This window comes from Asterias amurensis, chromosome 10 (assembly GCF_032118995.1).
Source record: "Asterias amurensis chromosome 10, ASM3211899v1".
NCBI lineage: Eukaryota > Metazoa > Echinodermata > Asteroidea > Forcipulatida > Asteriidae > Asterias > Asterias amurensis.
In genome coordinates, this window is record NC_092657.1 from 2,927,398 (window position 1) to 2,944,065 (window position 16,668).

Here is a 16,668-nt window from a genome sequence, read left to right on the forward strand (position 1 = left end):
TTTCTTGTAACATGAAATAAAAACTTAGAAAACCTAAAATTAATATCTTGTGTCGATAAATTTAAGATATTCAATTACTTATAACCTAACAAAGAGCATCAAAGACAATTTTTACATACTGATACCGACCGGAGCGTAAGCAGGATTCGAATGATAAAGACACCAATACTCTTTCAACATGGCGCGAACAGTAGTCGCTAAACCCACAAACTGCTCCATAAAATGCATGGTGTTTTTCCTCTTTTTAAGCTGTGTCAGCTCACAAAACTGTACCGATCCATTGCTAAGTAAATGCACATGCACTGAAAAGCTTTTCTCGTGCATATCAGCTAATTTGACGGAGTTTCCAACAGATGTTCCGCACAAGGATACGATTGTTCATATGTAAGTACGATTAGAAGGCAATTTTATGGTAATTGCTCACGATTATATTGACCGTTGATCGGAGCTGAAGCACGGGCGAAATTGACTCGGGCTGCACGCTCGGATTGTGTCGGGGTCCAGGGTACAGACTTTTGTGTGTAGCTAGTAAACTGTTGGGGTGGGTCGGTAACCAGACAGTCCATTACTGCTTTTCTGTACCTGGGCCCTTTTCTGTTGGTTGTTATTTCCTGGTTACTGTAAATAGACTGATTTTAATAATATGGCTGTTGAACAGAAAGGGAGGAATTTCGATCATCATGATCATTCTTGTAAAAGTGGTAGGGTTTTGTTATAATTAGTTGCACGTAATTAGCAAATAATGTTAACATTTTAAACTAAATGAAATATAATTTATTTATTATAATTTAATTATAACAACAGAAACTTATATTATAATAAACATGGTTTTAGCCAAGATTTTGTAATTAAAAAAACAAACTATAATAATGTCAAAACTTGCTGGAAATTTTAAAACTGGGTGGTGTCAAATACTGTTCTCTTTTTTTAGTCTTAGTCATACAATTAGTCCTATTAAATTGTCGTTAATATTTATTTAATACAACAGAAAAAACAGGTTGTCAACATTTTAAACAGGGTGTCCAAAAGACACACAGACACCCCTGCTGGGTGACATCATTCATACTTTCTTGTAGTTTGCGATAACGTAACCCTCCTCCGCCGCTGGGAGGAGGGTTACGTGATTGCAACTAACTTTCTTGTAAGTTTTCTAATATAAAAATACAATTACTTTACCAATGTATTGTAATGCAAAAAAGGTTCATACATTGGTTTTTATCAATATACATTTTTAAATTGGCAAATTTATCAAAAGAGTGATACAATGAAACTCACTTGGTAAATTTCTGTTGAATATTATTAATGTCTACATGTTGAGAAAACAGCAGAACAACAAAAACATGTTTTTATCAAGAATGTTGTCCAGCCAAAATTACATTTAAAAGTTTATATTGTTGTGACTGGTGCTCCACATAATTTTTGCTTAGCAAAGGATTTTGTCAAGCAGTATTTTCTGCTTTACACAGCATAGGAAATCGGGCTCCATAAAGCAAGTAAGCACAACATAAACTTCTAAGCACAGAATAATATTGCTTAGCCGAAACAGGTTACCAGCCAAAATTAAGTTTGCATTGTTGTGGGTGGTGCCCCACTCAATTTTCGCTTAGAAAAGAAATTAATCAAGCAGTATTTTCTGCTTTAAAAAAGCTTTATGAAATTGGGCTAAGCACAAAAACTTGCTTAGCACAGAATAATATTGCTTATAGCAGAAACAGACAAGTTTGCATTGTTGTGGCTGGTCCCCACTAAATTTTTGCTTAGTAAAGAAATTAATCAAGCAGTATTTTCTGCTAAAACAGCTTTATGAAATTGGGCCATGTATGTTTTGAGTACTATAGTACTTGTAGATATTGACTTGTACTTGATAAGCCTACTTTCGGTACACAAGTTGACAACTCAATACACACCTAAAATGGTTCTCCCTATTTGTGCAAGCATTGAAATAGTGTACACAAGTGTTTGCATAATTCTTAAAATTTACGTGCGTGGTATGCAATGCCATGCAATCAATCATACATGTACACTGCATCCCAGGTATACGTTAAAGTCGCGGTAGAATTTCAAAGTCAATTCAATTTAACTCAGTTTCTCCTGAAGATGAGCAGAGTAATGGAGTACTGTTTGAGTTGAGAGACGAATACCCGTCGACACCACATCGACTCTTCTCAGAGCCTACACTCAGATTCATAAAAAAGAGATAATTTACACATGGTTTAAACACTTACTAAGTTTACTATTTATTTATAGTTTCTTTCTATCAATTCAACTCAATTCAATTCAGTTCAATTTATTTATTTCATCACAGCTTACATTTCAAAGTGACATTTGTTTTCCCTGTCTGCTCTATAAAACACTGTTTGTAAATCAAAGACCAAGGACCAATCAAGACAAGTTTGGGTATTTTTTTAGCCCATATAAATGTGGAAGTCATGATACATATTTAAGTTTTAGTATTTTGAAGTCTGGTATTTTGGGGGATTTGAGTCTGGTGTAGTTGTGTTGTAAAGTTTGTCAGTAGTTTTCTGGTAAAAGTCTGGTAAGTTTTGTTGTGAAGTCTGGTAGAGTTTTCTGTAATGTCTGGTTTTGTTTTGTTGTAAAAAAAAATCTGAAAGATTTTTGTTTTAAGTTCTGAAAGAGTTTTGTTTTAAACTCTGTTAGGCCTAACTAGTTTTGTTTGAAGTCTGCCCTAGTTTTGTTGGACTATCATAGTTTTGTTTTTAATAAGTCTGTCATAGTTTTGTTGTAAACACTTCTGGCTCTAATGGTTTATATCTGTGATAACAAAACGTTTTCTTGCAAAAGAGGAAAGCCCCCTATTTCAGTGAAATGTACACCGAGAAAATAGAAGTAGCTGTTGCAAACTGCTTATCAACCAAAATGACCTAGATGGTATGCAAAAAATAGTTAATGTCTTGACATTTCAACCCTAGCAGAGTCTTTCTGGAAGGCTAAAAACCTAATATATCAAATATTTTTTTGTTCTGACCACAAACACCCGTTGCTCTCCTTGGTGTTGGGCTTACCACCTAGTAAGGTTACCACCTACATCAGGCCCCCTGACTTCAAAGTCAACCCCTTATAATGCCTTTCACACCCCAAGTTGAGAGCCCAGGTAAACGCTTGAAATCCTATTAATATACCCAGCCATTAAACGCAAAGCTTGTATACCAGCTATTTTCTACACCATACAATGCCCTCTCTTTGTTGGTACCTGACAAGTAATTTTATGGTCCAACGAGCGCAAAGTGGGACCAGGGGTAAAAATACAGAGCCCTTGGGTTGTCTGTGTACACACTTGCCATTCAGATTCACTTGTAAATGTTATAAAAGCATCGTCGCTGGTTTTTGTTGGGGCTTTCTCTCTTTGCTAGGGACCTTATTTTTTTTTAAAGGTTGTTATGTGAAGATTCTTTTTTTTTGCTTTTGCTCAAACTGTCCCTCAGGAATTATTTTGAGGTTGAAAAAGGAGTTTGCTAGTCAGTTAAATACAAAAATACTGCTCAGTAAAGTAAGCAAACAATACTTTTCTGAGTAGAGCCTCATAAATGCAAATTACTTTTCATCTTAGCAGTACCCTGGAAGTGTTTACAATAATATAAGAGTCTATACACTGCATTATGCAGAGTCAGGCCTGTATGCTTCGTTTTTGAAAGGGCAAGGGCACGAAGGCATGTTTTCCTTAGGAAAGGGCACCCTATGGGGAAACCATAAATTTCTGCTGTCAGCATTTCAAGGGCACAGAGGCATTTACCAGGGGGCATGGAGGCAATCGCCTTCAAAACCTCCATGAAGTATTACTCAGACCTGGATAGTGCACATAAGGAACTTTGGAACTTTACAAAGGGCACCACAGCAATTAAGCACAGGGCCCACGGCAATTGCTGTGTGTTCCGTCGGTTATTTTGAGGCCTAAACCAATATTAATAAGGTACTTACGGGCGGTTGAACAAAGAGAAACATTTTTTAGACAGGATTCTGATAAAAATATGTAACGCCTTTGAGGGTTTACAAGGTGCTGCAGTAAATTCAGCAGCCACTATTAAAAATGAACGCTGGGCCAAACCTCTTTTCTTAAAACGACAAGTGAAGGGGCATAACTGGGTTCTTTTAATTGTCTTGCACAACAACCTGAACGTATACAGCTTTGCATCCCATCCAAAGGTCAATGGTTCAAAAGTGTCTTGCTAAGGACGCAAGTGCCTCTGGTCTTGGCATTCAAGCCCTATCACCCGTTTCCCATTGACTTTTAAGATTTTCTAATGAAAGTGTCCTTTTTGAGATGAAATTGGCCTTGCCCTCTCTAAGATGAAATGCCAGTTCTGGAATCGGGCTGCTACAATGTACATTGGGCCCTGTTTCCTCAAAATGTTGATCTAGAGTTTTAAACTTTTTCACTTTTTAATTTACAGACGCGTGACCAACAATAGTATACCAGTAATTGACATGGACGTCCTATCTGGGTTCACACAGCTTGAAACAATGTAAGTTGTTCCTCTCAAAGACTGTGTTTACATTATAGCTGTGTATTAATTGAGAGAGTAGGACATGAAGGGACCAGTTTTGGAACCCTTTGTGTGTTTGTATTTTGGGCATATTTTGGCTTTTAATTGCAAGTTGTCGAAGCTCATTTGAAATTTGCATGAGCCAAATATCATATGCCACCCATCAACTTAATTTAAGGGGGAGGGGCGTTGTCATTGTTCATTTTTCTATGAATTGTTTCTTCGTCTCGATTGACCAATTTTATGTTGTTTTGTTTTCTTGACAGATCTCTGGAAGACAATGGGCTAACTCGCATTGCAAACCAGAGCTTGCCTTCAAACCTATCAATAGTGTAAGAAATAAAGGGACATAGTTATAAACATTCCAAAGTGGTGCTTGCCCTCAAGTCACCTTGATGGACCAGTGGTTGACACAAGTCAATCTCCAAATTCAAGTTCTGGGTACACTTTTAAGGTGCTGCACAAAACTTAGCTAAGTACAACAAAGCTTTGCTTACCAGAGTAAGGTTACCAGCCAAAATATCATGTCACATATGTACAACTTGCGACTGGTATCCTGCTCAATTTCCTACATTTAAGCGGCTCTGTGAAATTGGGTCATGATGGTTTAGTCAGTGGGGTGTGGGGTCAAGTCCTGGTCATGACCCTGGGGTCTTTGAGCGAGATACTTTACTTAGTTGCTTCTCTTCACCCAGATGTATAAATGGGTACATGTGATGGTAGCGGTTGATATTGTGTTTGAAAAAGCCTTCAGAGCACCACAGCAGCTCAGGGGTCGATTTCAAAAAGAGTTAGGACTAGTCCTAACTTAGGACTAGTCCTAGGAGATATTAAAAACGAATGGATTGTCCTAAGATAGGACGAGTTAAGTCGAGATAAGACTAGTCTTAACTCTTTGTGAAATCCACCCCTGGGCTGTATACTCACAGGGAGCTGAGAAAGATTACAGGAATGTTATTGGCCCTTTGACCAGAGCTGTAATGTAAGGCGCATTGATATTTTTTATTGTACAATATGCTATAAAACTAGTTATGATTTTTATGATAACAACATCGATTTTTTTCTTTTTTTCAGCATTCTTAATAATAACCCAATAATCTGTGATGACAGATTATTGTGGCTCACAAATGTTCCTGAAGTTGTTGGGTCATGTGACTCAAAAGTGCAAATAGCAACATTCTTAGGTAAGTTTACTATAGTAAACTACACTGAAATATCCTCTGGAAAATATATTTTTGAATATTTCAAGTCTGGGGCATTCAGGGTATATTGGACACTACGAGGCATTTTAAACCAAGTGCTCTTTTACAGTGACTAGCCAGCAAGACCGGTTATAGGAACATGTTGCCTTGGATCGGTCGAGTTGGTCTTTGAAAAGCGTTTGTAACCGTTTTTTATAAATGCATATGGTTAGAAAGATGTTGTAAAAGTAGAATACAATGATCCACACAAACATGCCTTCTAAGCTGGACAGTTTCTGCTATCTAGCTATTTCATTCCACTTTTAATTGTCATTTTTTTGTTATCATACACTTCTTGTTCAGCGCTTGGAAACCTGGTATTAAACGCTATATAAATGCATGTTTTATGATTATTAGTATTCTTATTCGACACGCTATTGAATTATTGACTTTCTCCAGCCGGCATGACATTCTTCTTGGAATACCAAACTCTGATGTCCAATGTTTTAAGCCCTCAGAAAAAACAGTAAAGTTGTTGATAGCCTGCAAATAAGTCTGTAGTTCACCCTTACATGTATATCTCAGACATTTGTTAGACTTAAAACCAAGTCTCACCCAGCCGAGGCGGGGATCGGCCCAGTCACAAGAATTCTTTGCAATACAAGATCAGCAGTACATGAAATAACTTTCTCACCAAACTTGTTTTTGTTTTATGATCCAGAAACCTTAAAGCCCACTCCAACTGCAATAGATGATAACACTTCACAGCAAGCACCAGTAGTGACGGACATAGTGACGGAACCCATGACATTCACCACAGTGGGGACCACACTGGCACCGGCGACAAATAAATTATGTAAGGACGTCAATCTATTTTACAAACATTGACCACTTTATGCATTTGTCTTGAAGACATGTAAGAGAAGGGGTTTGTCCTGATGTTTTCTGCCATGATTGCACTAGATACCTTGTGAAACCTCAAGGTACCTTGTGAAACCTCATGGTACCTTGTGAAACCTGACAAGGTGCTACACATGTACTAAAAGTTAGTCTCATAACTCGATGACCTTGTGTCTGATCAGCAGAGTGACGGTTCGAGTCCCCGTCGAGACACTTGTGTCCTTAAAGCCATTGTACACTTTTGGAACAGAAAAAAAAAATATCATAGATTTACAAATAACTTACAGGGTTTACAGAAGGTAATGGTAAAAGACTTCTCTTGAAATATTATTCCATAAAATGGTTTACTTTTTGAGAAAACATTAAAAAAATTATCAATTCTCGACATCAAGGATTACGGATTATAGTAAACACATGTCACATAGTAAACAGCTTTAAGCAAGACACATAACCATAATGCTGCATTCTTCGGATGGGCTGTAAAGCCGCTAGTCCCATGTGTTGTGTAACGCACGCAAAAGAACTCACTGCACTTCTCAAAAAGAGAAGGGGTTCGCCCCAGTGTTCCTGGTTTGATTGGCTGCATATTGCGTCACAGCACCTTGTAAACCATTACATGGTGTGATAAAGGATAGGTCTCAAACTTCAAAATTATAGCTCCTCATCTCTTGTAAGGAAAAAAAGACTTGTAGTGCTCACATACCCTCCCTGCTGGGTGTTCAAAGTACTGTAAACCCGAAAGAAATCAGAGACACAACAAAATTAGTCCTTGAAAACCTGTGACAAGATAAGTTTTGAGAAGAGATTTAAATTTTGTGGTACACAGACAAGATCTAAGATTAAAGTGGTAGAGAGTTCCAGATGCCTGGCGCAGCTGAAGAATCAGATCTGTCACCCCAGGAGTGTTGAGACTTCACAAAAATAAAAACTTTCATCGTTTGTTTTTGCAGACGTACTTGCCATCATCATACCGATCATTGTACTAGTCGTTATCTGCACGGTGATCGTCATCTTCAGTATTAGGAAGAACCACCAGCAGAAAGAGGCGTACAACTCCTCCATCAGGTACTCAGTGGTCCGTAAAGACGCAGGGGCAGGTAACCGGGTCTACAGCGACGTCACCACAGAATTATAGTACCCGGATGGGTACGTGGGCGTTCCTCAAATGTTATCGTTGATATCCCTTGGGTGTGAGTAGAAGGGCTTAATCAGTACCCGATTAGGGTAGCTTGGGATTGTACCTAAAGGTACCTGATGGGCGTAAATATCCTAACTGGGTAAAAACTGTCTTGATTAAGGCCACCGTAAGTTATGAGTTGTTATTGTTACCTAAACATTTCCTGATGGGTATTAGTATTCAAACTGGGAGAAATGGTACCCATTAAGGCGTATATATCTCCCCATTGGGGTATACATGTAAGTGTCACCAAAAGGTTTCCAGATAGGTATTTATATCCAAGTTGAGTTGTCAGACGAAAAGGGTGTGTCTGTTAAGCTTCCGTCTCTAATGGAGCATTCCTGTGATAAGTTCTAAGAACGAAAAAGTAGAATGAGCTGGGCCCAATTTCATAGAGCTGCTAAGCACAACAATTTGCTTAGCATGAAATTTTGGCCTTGATAAAAGCAGGATTACCAAGCAAATGTTCACGTTATTTTCAGGATTTTCAAACAACAGCTGAATACCAGTAGCTATCAATATGCAACAAATGGAAATTTGGTTGGCAATCCTGTTTTTATCAAGGAAGAAATTTCATGCTAAGCAAACTTTTGTGCTTAGCAGCTCTATGAAATTAAGCCCTGTTGCAAACTGCCTACCAACCAAAAGGACCTGTGGTAACTATGCAAACAATGGTTGATGGCCTGAAGTTACCAGAAACGTAAAGCCCTCTACTAGGGTCGTAACGTCGGGCCATTAACTACTTTTTGAGGTCTAAGAATACGCAGAGTTCTTTTTTCTTTTCTTTTTTACAGCAAGTGTACTTGAAAAATCCCCCACCCCCATTTTCAGTTTTTTTGTTAGCTGGAGTGGACTTGTATATTAGACAGAAATTTTGGATTGATGTTTTAATGAAAGTGCCTGAAGTTTTTTTATTTTTGTATATAATGTGCATTTTCTTTGATCTGTTAATAATATTTTGGGGCAGTCTTTTGGTAAATTTAATGTAAAATTAAACTTGTACTGTACTGTATAAATGATTATGAGAACTATTTTAATCAATGTTAATGAACTTTGCAGCTTTTTTGGGGAAAAGAATTAAAACATTTTAATAGATTAAGGGATAAACTCGAGCATCGAAATGATTTTATTAATGGTGATAACAGGCATTGAGCAAGAGAATAAACCATTGTCTGACTGGCTGTTCAGAGCTACCTTACTTTAGCGTACTCACAAATTACGCATGGCCATTCACAGCTACCGTACTTTGTTGTGCGCACACATAAGGTATGGCTCTTTGCAGCTTCAATACTTTGGTGTGCACACAGATAACACATGGCTATTCATGGCTATTCATAGCTATCGTACTAGCACACTGATAAGCCATGGCCCTTTGCAGCTACCATACGTTTAGCAAGTTCGAGTATGCACTTTAGTTGACTGACCAGCAGTGTAAATGCAAATTGACGCACGCACTCAAACGACTAGTTTGGAAACGTAGTCAAGCCATCGGGTACCACTTTATTCAACACTCTATTGCCTTGCGCCTTCTCGCTATAGCGTCACTGGTCCCCATCTGCGCTTTACACATAACATTAGAATGTAAAAAGGCTTTTGAGATCACAGAAAAAACCATGAGCTCCTGAGGCTGGTTCCAAATGGTCAACAACAGTAGTCAAACATTGGTCGACCAGCCTGGGTTCGAGTCAAAGTGGTCAACTTTTAGTTGGTGTACACTCGAACTCGTAAAGACAGAATAGTCTGAGCCCTTGCTCTGTATTCCTTCTTGTATAGCATGCACATTCGGGATAAAACAAATCGTATGGCATGATAAAGTTCTATTTAAAACAAAAGTCACAAAATTGTACACTAATTTTGCTGTGTTCCTTTTTGCAGCTTTTATAAATTTAGCAAATAATGTACTAAGGTTTTGAATGCAGTTGATGTGCACGTGTAATTATGTGTTACATGTATTATATAAGACAAACAAACCATGTACTGTTATTGCGTCGAAAACAGTGAAAATGTTGAAAAAGTGAAAATGTTGAAAACAGTGAAAAGGTTTTTTATTTGTCGATCACCATGTATGTATTTCACAGGTCAGTATTAACCAAACATGGCCTTATATAAGATACCTAGTGTAATATGTTTATATAGCAGTCTAAGTATTTACTATTAAAGGGGCTGTGTTGTCGGGATCACAGTGAGTCCGTGGCAAGACATTGAACTCTGAACTCTTACCCAGTTACTGCACACTTGCGGGCATGTGACGCGGCCACACCCGTTGAACTCTGAACTTTTTTCCAGTTACTGCACACATGTGCATAATAATAATGAAGGCTCCTTTAAAGGGGATTGTACACGCTTGGCAATTGAACCCCACTGCTTTTCTTCAATCCTATATAGTTGTAGATATATACCATAAAACTAACATGTGAAATTTTTTAAGGCAGTAGACACTATTGGTAATTACACAAAATAATCATTATCACAAACCTTTCTCGATTACAATACGAGTAATGGGGAGAGGTTGATAGTATAAAACATTGTGAGAAACAGCTCCCTCTGAAGTGATGTAGTTTTCGAGAAAGAAGTAATTTTTCCACAGATTTGATTTCGAGACCTCAGATTTAGAATTTGAGATCTCGAAATCAAGCATCTGAAAGCACGCAATTTCGAGCCATATTTGCGTGTACCATTGTATTCTACTTTTACAACATCTTTCAAACCATATGCATTTTCTAACAAACGGTTACAAACGCTTTTCGAAGACCAACTCGACCGGTGAGAAGTGTCTCAAAATGCATTATACTACCCAAAGCTGCTGTACTTTTTACCAAGACAGTTTTTATTGGCATCAATTTTCAAAGTTATTACCGAACAGATACAGACCGTTTAAAGCTATTGTTTGTAAAGTGCGTGTGGGTGAGAGTCCAAGTTTTCATGTCCACTCACAAACGGACAATGATCATGTGATGACACAGACCCTGTACACATTGACTAATTAATTGTTATTTTTTACAAACAGTACCAAAATAATGTGTCTAACAGAATTTCTTTGAGATGTTTATTTCTTTTTGATCAGCATTTTGTTTTTCTATTTTTGAACTAAATATATGTACAATGATCTAATTATTATGTGTCAACAATATGCTAATTTATGTAAACTGTTTAAACAGTTTCTACCAAAGTAGTGTCTTACGAAATTTGTTGGAGGTTTTTCCCCCTTGTCAGCATTTCCTTTTTCTATTTGAATTAAATATTATCAAACATTGATGTATGTATAAACAAATAATATGCAAATTTATGTAAATCAGTTAGTGATATGACTTCTAATGTATGTTGTGAGAGTTAGAAAGAGAGTCTGTCCTCCTTGGCCATGTTTCTTTCATAAGCAACCCGGTTGCAATATAGGGAGTCTGGGAGCCAGATGAAAAGGTAAAGGGCTTATTACTGATTAAGTTACATTGGTTAAGAACAACTAAAACCTTGGGCCCAGTTGAGCTGTTTAAGCAGAAATTATTGCTTAAACTTTTTCTGCTCAGCAAAATTAAGCAGAATGCCAGTCATAAATGTTACACATAGTATTTGGTTGATAACCTTATTCTGGTAAGAAAAATGTTGTTGAGTTACTTTTTGTCCTTAGCAAATCTATGAAATTGGGGGTTGGTTTAAAAACAAAAAATGTTATGGATCAGGCTAAATTTGTTTTATCAGTGTTTTAATTTTTTGTCACCAGTATTCCACAACATTCAGTTCCAGTGCTTGAAATGCTCCCATTGCATCGAGGCACTTCACAGCAGAAAAAAAATATTCCTAACAATTGACTGCTAAGCAAAATTGAGCAGGAAACCAGTCATAGATGTGTACATGTGGTATCATATTTTGGCTGATAACCTTAGTCTGGTAAGCATTACTTTGTTGTGCTTAGCTACTTCTTGTGCTTTAAGCAGCTCTATGAAATTTGCAATTTCTAATTTCAACTTTTAAAAAGTGTATTTAGTATTTTATTCTGGTGTGGCAAGAGATAACCGGAGAATTACATGGAGATAACAGGTGTTAGTTGTCGGATGAAAAGGATGTTCCAGTTGAGCCTCTGTCCTGTAGTACTATCCAAAAAAGTAGGTCTCAACCAGGGAAGGCATATACCCACATTGAGATCCAGTCACTGTAATTTACTTCCATTGTCTTTCTTATATAATATTTCAATAGATTCCTGAACTATTAGTACCAAAGAAGAGCTACTGTGTAATATTGTTTTGCAGAATGAAATCAAAACTTTCGAGTTTGAAATATTTATTCACTGTAATGTAGTTTTATTATCTTATGCACACTTAACTTTTTTTCCCTGTCATCTCTAGCATGAAACACCAATAAAAAGGTAATCATTATTATAACAAATTGTGTCAAGTTGCTTCTGAATAAGAGTATGGTCTTAGTTTAAGTCTGAAATCCTGCAAAATATTTGGCAGTGGCTATCGTCGGAATTCTAGAAAGTCTGTAATCTTTAATGTTGTCATTTCAGACATCGGTCATAGAAAAAGCACAGTCAATGGATTCAGATGTGACTAGGTCAATGTTATGTTCCTAACCCAAAAGAATTCGAAAACATATCCTTTATCACGACCCCCCCCCCCCCCCATTTCACTACTAAACAACAAGCTCAAAAAAGGTCATAACTTTTCGGGTGAACTATTTCCCGTGGGTTCAAATCCCACCCGAGTAATATGCCTGTGATATTTGTTCACATATGACTCGGGGAAGTACTGAGTACACAGTGCTAACACATCGCTTTATGGGTAAAAACCAAAATTAATATTATTTATCCCCGATGCAAATTGAACATCTATTATATCGTTGTGATACCCGCTGCCAAATTATAGGATTCAAACTGCCTCTAGCTGCCGGGCAACCTTGGTAGTCTAGTTGGTAAGACACTGCTCTAGAATTGCAAGGGTCGTGGGTTCGAATCCCACCCAAGTAACATGCCTGTGATATGTTTTCACAGCACTCGGGGAAAGTACAGAGTATAAAGTGCTATCACACATTGGTGTATGGGTAAAAACCAAAATTAATATTCTTTATCCCCAATGCAAATTTGACATATATTATATCGTTGCGATACCCGCTGCCAAATTATAGGATTTGAACTACCTCTAGCTACCGCCAAACTTGGTAGTCTAGTTGGTAAGACACTGCTCAGTGGTTCGAATCTCACCCAAGTAATATGCCTGTGATATGTTTTCACAGCACTCGGGAAAGTACCGAGTATACAGTGCTAACACACATCGGTGTATGGGTAACAGGTAAAAACCAAAATTAAGATACAGTATCACTGGATTGGGGATAGCATTTTATCTTAGCATGAATATTACAATTAAGGGGTTTATTGGAACCTAAGGGCGTCAGAGCATAGGAGTATTAAAAGGGCTTGGTGGAACACAGGGGTGCTGGAAAGTAGGAGTGTTGGAACATAGGGAGGTCATAACTTAGAGGGGTTGGCATATACAGGGGTCGAAAGTTACGGTAATGTCAATGTCCGAAAGTCAAGCCGATTGGATCGCAAGGGACAATTGTTAGAGGCTAAAGAAGAACATTCCCACTTGAACAAAATTACAGCAAGGGAAACGCAACTTTAAAACTGATAATTTTATTGATAATTTATTCATCAACAATTTCATACTTTAGACTGGAGTGTTGACTACAATGTCTACTTTCTGATAATAAAAAAAAAAAACATTGCAGGATGCTTTTTCATTTTTAACAAGTGAATCATTTTAAAAAGCTTCAAATGAAATAAATAACTTTTACATTTTATTAGATTTAAAACAGACTTTGCTTAGCGTGTTAACTAAGCAGAGTAGAGCAGAGGACCAGTGTACTTGATATGTATGGTGCAAACTTTCAACAGGGACCAGTTCAGATTTTTATAGGTCTGCTAAGCATGAATATGTACTTAGAAAATACTCCATGATGTACTTTGAACTCTGAATATTCATTTGTGTTCATTAAAAATTAAAATTGAATCTGTAAACTGGTCAACCCGGTATTAAAGAAAGCTATGCAAACTTCATACACATACGTACACATGGCCCAATTCCATGACACTGCTTAGCAGGTAATTCTGTGCTTACTACCAACAGAATCACACCCTTTACAGAGGCCCTTACTTAAAGAGGGGCTCTAAGGTCAAATTCAATCTTGTGATCCACCAATTTCCTCTTAAAGGCAGTGGACACTATTGGTAATTACTCAAAATAATTATTAGCATAAAACCTTTCTTGGTGACGAGTAATGGGGAGAGGTTGATAGTATAAACCATTGTGAGAAACGGCTCCCTCTGAAGTGCCATAGTTTTCGAGAAAGAAGTAACTTTCCATGAATTTGATTTCGAGACCTCAGATTTAGAACTTGAGGTCTCGAAATTAACCATCTAAACGCACACAACTTTGTGTGACAAGGGTGTTTTTTTCTTCTTTCATTATTATCTCGCAAGTTCGATGACTGATTGAGCTAAAATTTTCACAGGTTTGTTATTTTATGCATATGTTGAGACACACCAACTGTGAAGGCTAGTCTTTGACAATTACCAATAGTGTCCACTGCCTTTAAGTGATTCATTCATATGACCCAATAGATAGACTATTATGCAAATGGGAAACAAGTTACAAGTATGTACAAACCTCCATTAAAATGGTATAAAATGCCATTACGTTTGAAACCCTTCAAGTGCACTATTTGTATTTTTTTTTTATTTTTTACTTTGACATTTTTGAACAGAGAAGTTTCAGTTCATTCCTGAATTCTGATGATATTCAATCCAAATGGCATTGAGTTTGATCTGACTGGCGCAGAAATTCTTCCTCTAGGAGATGCACAGGCAAAGACTCATTTGTTCAATGATCTTGTAAACCATTTAAACGCGAGGTTAGAGACTTGTTACTTTATCCCCACCTATTATGAGGACTCCATCTATCAGTAAATAACAGACACCAGAGAATTCATTTTGACCTCAGAGCCTTTCTTTACAGGGTTAGCAGGGTACACGTTTGGTAATTGTCGAAGACCAGTCTTCTCACTTGGTGTATCCCAACATAAGCATAAAATAACAAACCTGTGAAAGTTTGAGCTCAATTGGTCGTCAAAGTTGCGAGAAAATGATGAGAGAAACAACACCCTTGTTGGACGAATTTGTGTGCTTTCAGATAGGAATAAAAGACTTCTGGCTAGAAGTCTTTTATTATTTTAGTGAGAAATTACCTCTTTCTCAAAACCTATGCTACTTCAGAGGGAGTCGTTTCCCACAATGTTTTATACTATCAACAGCTCTCCAATGCTCGTTATCAAGTAATTTTTTAAGTAATTAGCAAACGTTAGCAGCCGAATGGAATCGGCCCAGCCCCCGATTTCACGAAACTCATCGCAAGTTGCGACGCATCGTAAGGTTTGCGATGCGTCGCAGACCTATAAGACACTACGCGGCTGCGACGAGTTCGCAACTTACGACGTGTAACCGGTCGCCACTCGCCCTTGCGACGCGTCGCAGCGCTTGGTGAAATCAGGGGCTGGTCCTTTTGTTAGCTTCTTTTGAAGAAAAGGTACAATGTTGAAAAAAAAATTCAAATCCAGAAGTTGAGTTTTTTCTAACTTTGTCTGAGAAAACTACAGCAACCCAGCAATTGACCCTTTTTACATTATAGAACCAGCTCGAACAGGGAAATTGACAAAATAGGGAGACCGCCAACATAGGGCTAGATCAGTTGGTAGAGCGCAGGTCGTTTATCCAGAGGACATTGGTTCAAATCCTGCTTGAGTAAATTTTTCTTTGTTCAACCCAAAACCTTTTTAATAAGATTACACACAAATTTCAAAATCAAATGTCAACATCTGAGTGTGGCGGTCTCCAATTCAAGTCGCCCTTAAGCGAAACACTGAACCATAATTGCTTCTCCACACCCAGGAGTAAATGGGTACCAGCGAAGTGAATGATAAGCAAACTGTGAGCCATTAGGGTACCAGTGCTGCATACTCTTCAAGAGTTGGTTTTATAGGAAAGCTTAAGGCCCGGTAAACAGGGGAAAAGTCATAGTGGAACCATAATTGCTTCTCCACACCCAGGAGTAAATGGGTACCAGCAAGGTGAACGATTAGCAAACTGTGAGCCATTAGGGTACCAGTGCTGCATACTCTTTAAGAGTTGGTTTTATAGGAAAGCTTAAGGCCCGGTAAACAGGGGAAAAGTCATAGTGGAACCATAATTGCTTCTCCACACCCAGGAGTAAATGGGTACCAGTAAAGTGAATGATAAGCAAACTGTGAGCCATTAGGGTACCAGTGCTGCATATTCTTTAAGAGCTGGTTTTAGGAAAGCTTAAGGCCCGGTAAACAGGGGGAAAGTCATAGTGTAAGGCGCTTTAAGGGGCTCGCTTGGCTTGAAAAATACTTAAAATAAATATTTATATATTTCTTTAAATTAACCCCTAATTCTTCAAAATCTTTCCCCCAGTTTGATATTTAGTGAGGTTGAGGTCAAAATTATTGTATCGTACTCCTTTCTTTTTACTCCTTTTCCACCGAACTGCTTGATTCACCAATGTACTTGGATGTGTTTGTCAGAGTTATGAGTTTATGAATCAGAAAACCAGATTCTGTCGTCTTTCTAGCCTTCGAGAACAACCAAGGTAAAAATTTAAGTTTTTTGGAACAATTTTATTATTATAATTTATTCGTAACCATACCATAATCAGATCTACATTGTACCTTTCCTTTAAATAAATACAGTACCACCTACATTCTCAAAACAGTTTAACAAAAAACTGACTAACCCGAGAAGAAACAAAAGCTCCGTCCAAAACGAGACCGTGAGCCACATTTCTCCGAAATTATAAATCCCTAGCGATATTACACACACAATTTGGTAAACGGTGAA

The 16,668-nt window shown here is 37.7% G+C and overlaps 1 protein-coding gene across 1 annotated transcript; it reads left to right on the top strand.

Moving 5' to 3' along the window:
* Window positions 1-178: 178 nt before the first annotated feature.
* Window positions 179-12,114, top strand: LOC139943356 (uncharacterized). The gene is made up of 6 exons (XM_071940186.1): window positions 179-384; window positions 4,410-4,481; window positions 4,769-4,834; window positions 5,577-5,686; window positions 6,405-6,539; window positions 7,534-12,114. The coding sequence occupies exons 1-6, from the start codon at window positions 179-181 to the stop codon at window positions 7,716-7,718; spliced, it is 774 nt and encodes a 257-aa protein (XP_071796287.1). The 3' UTR covers window positions 7,719-12,114.
* Window positions 12,115-16,668: the final 4,554 nt, after the last annotated feature.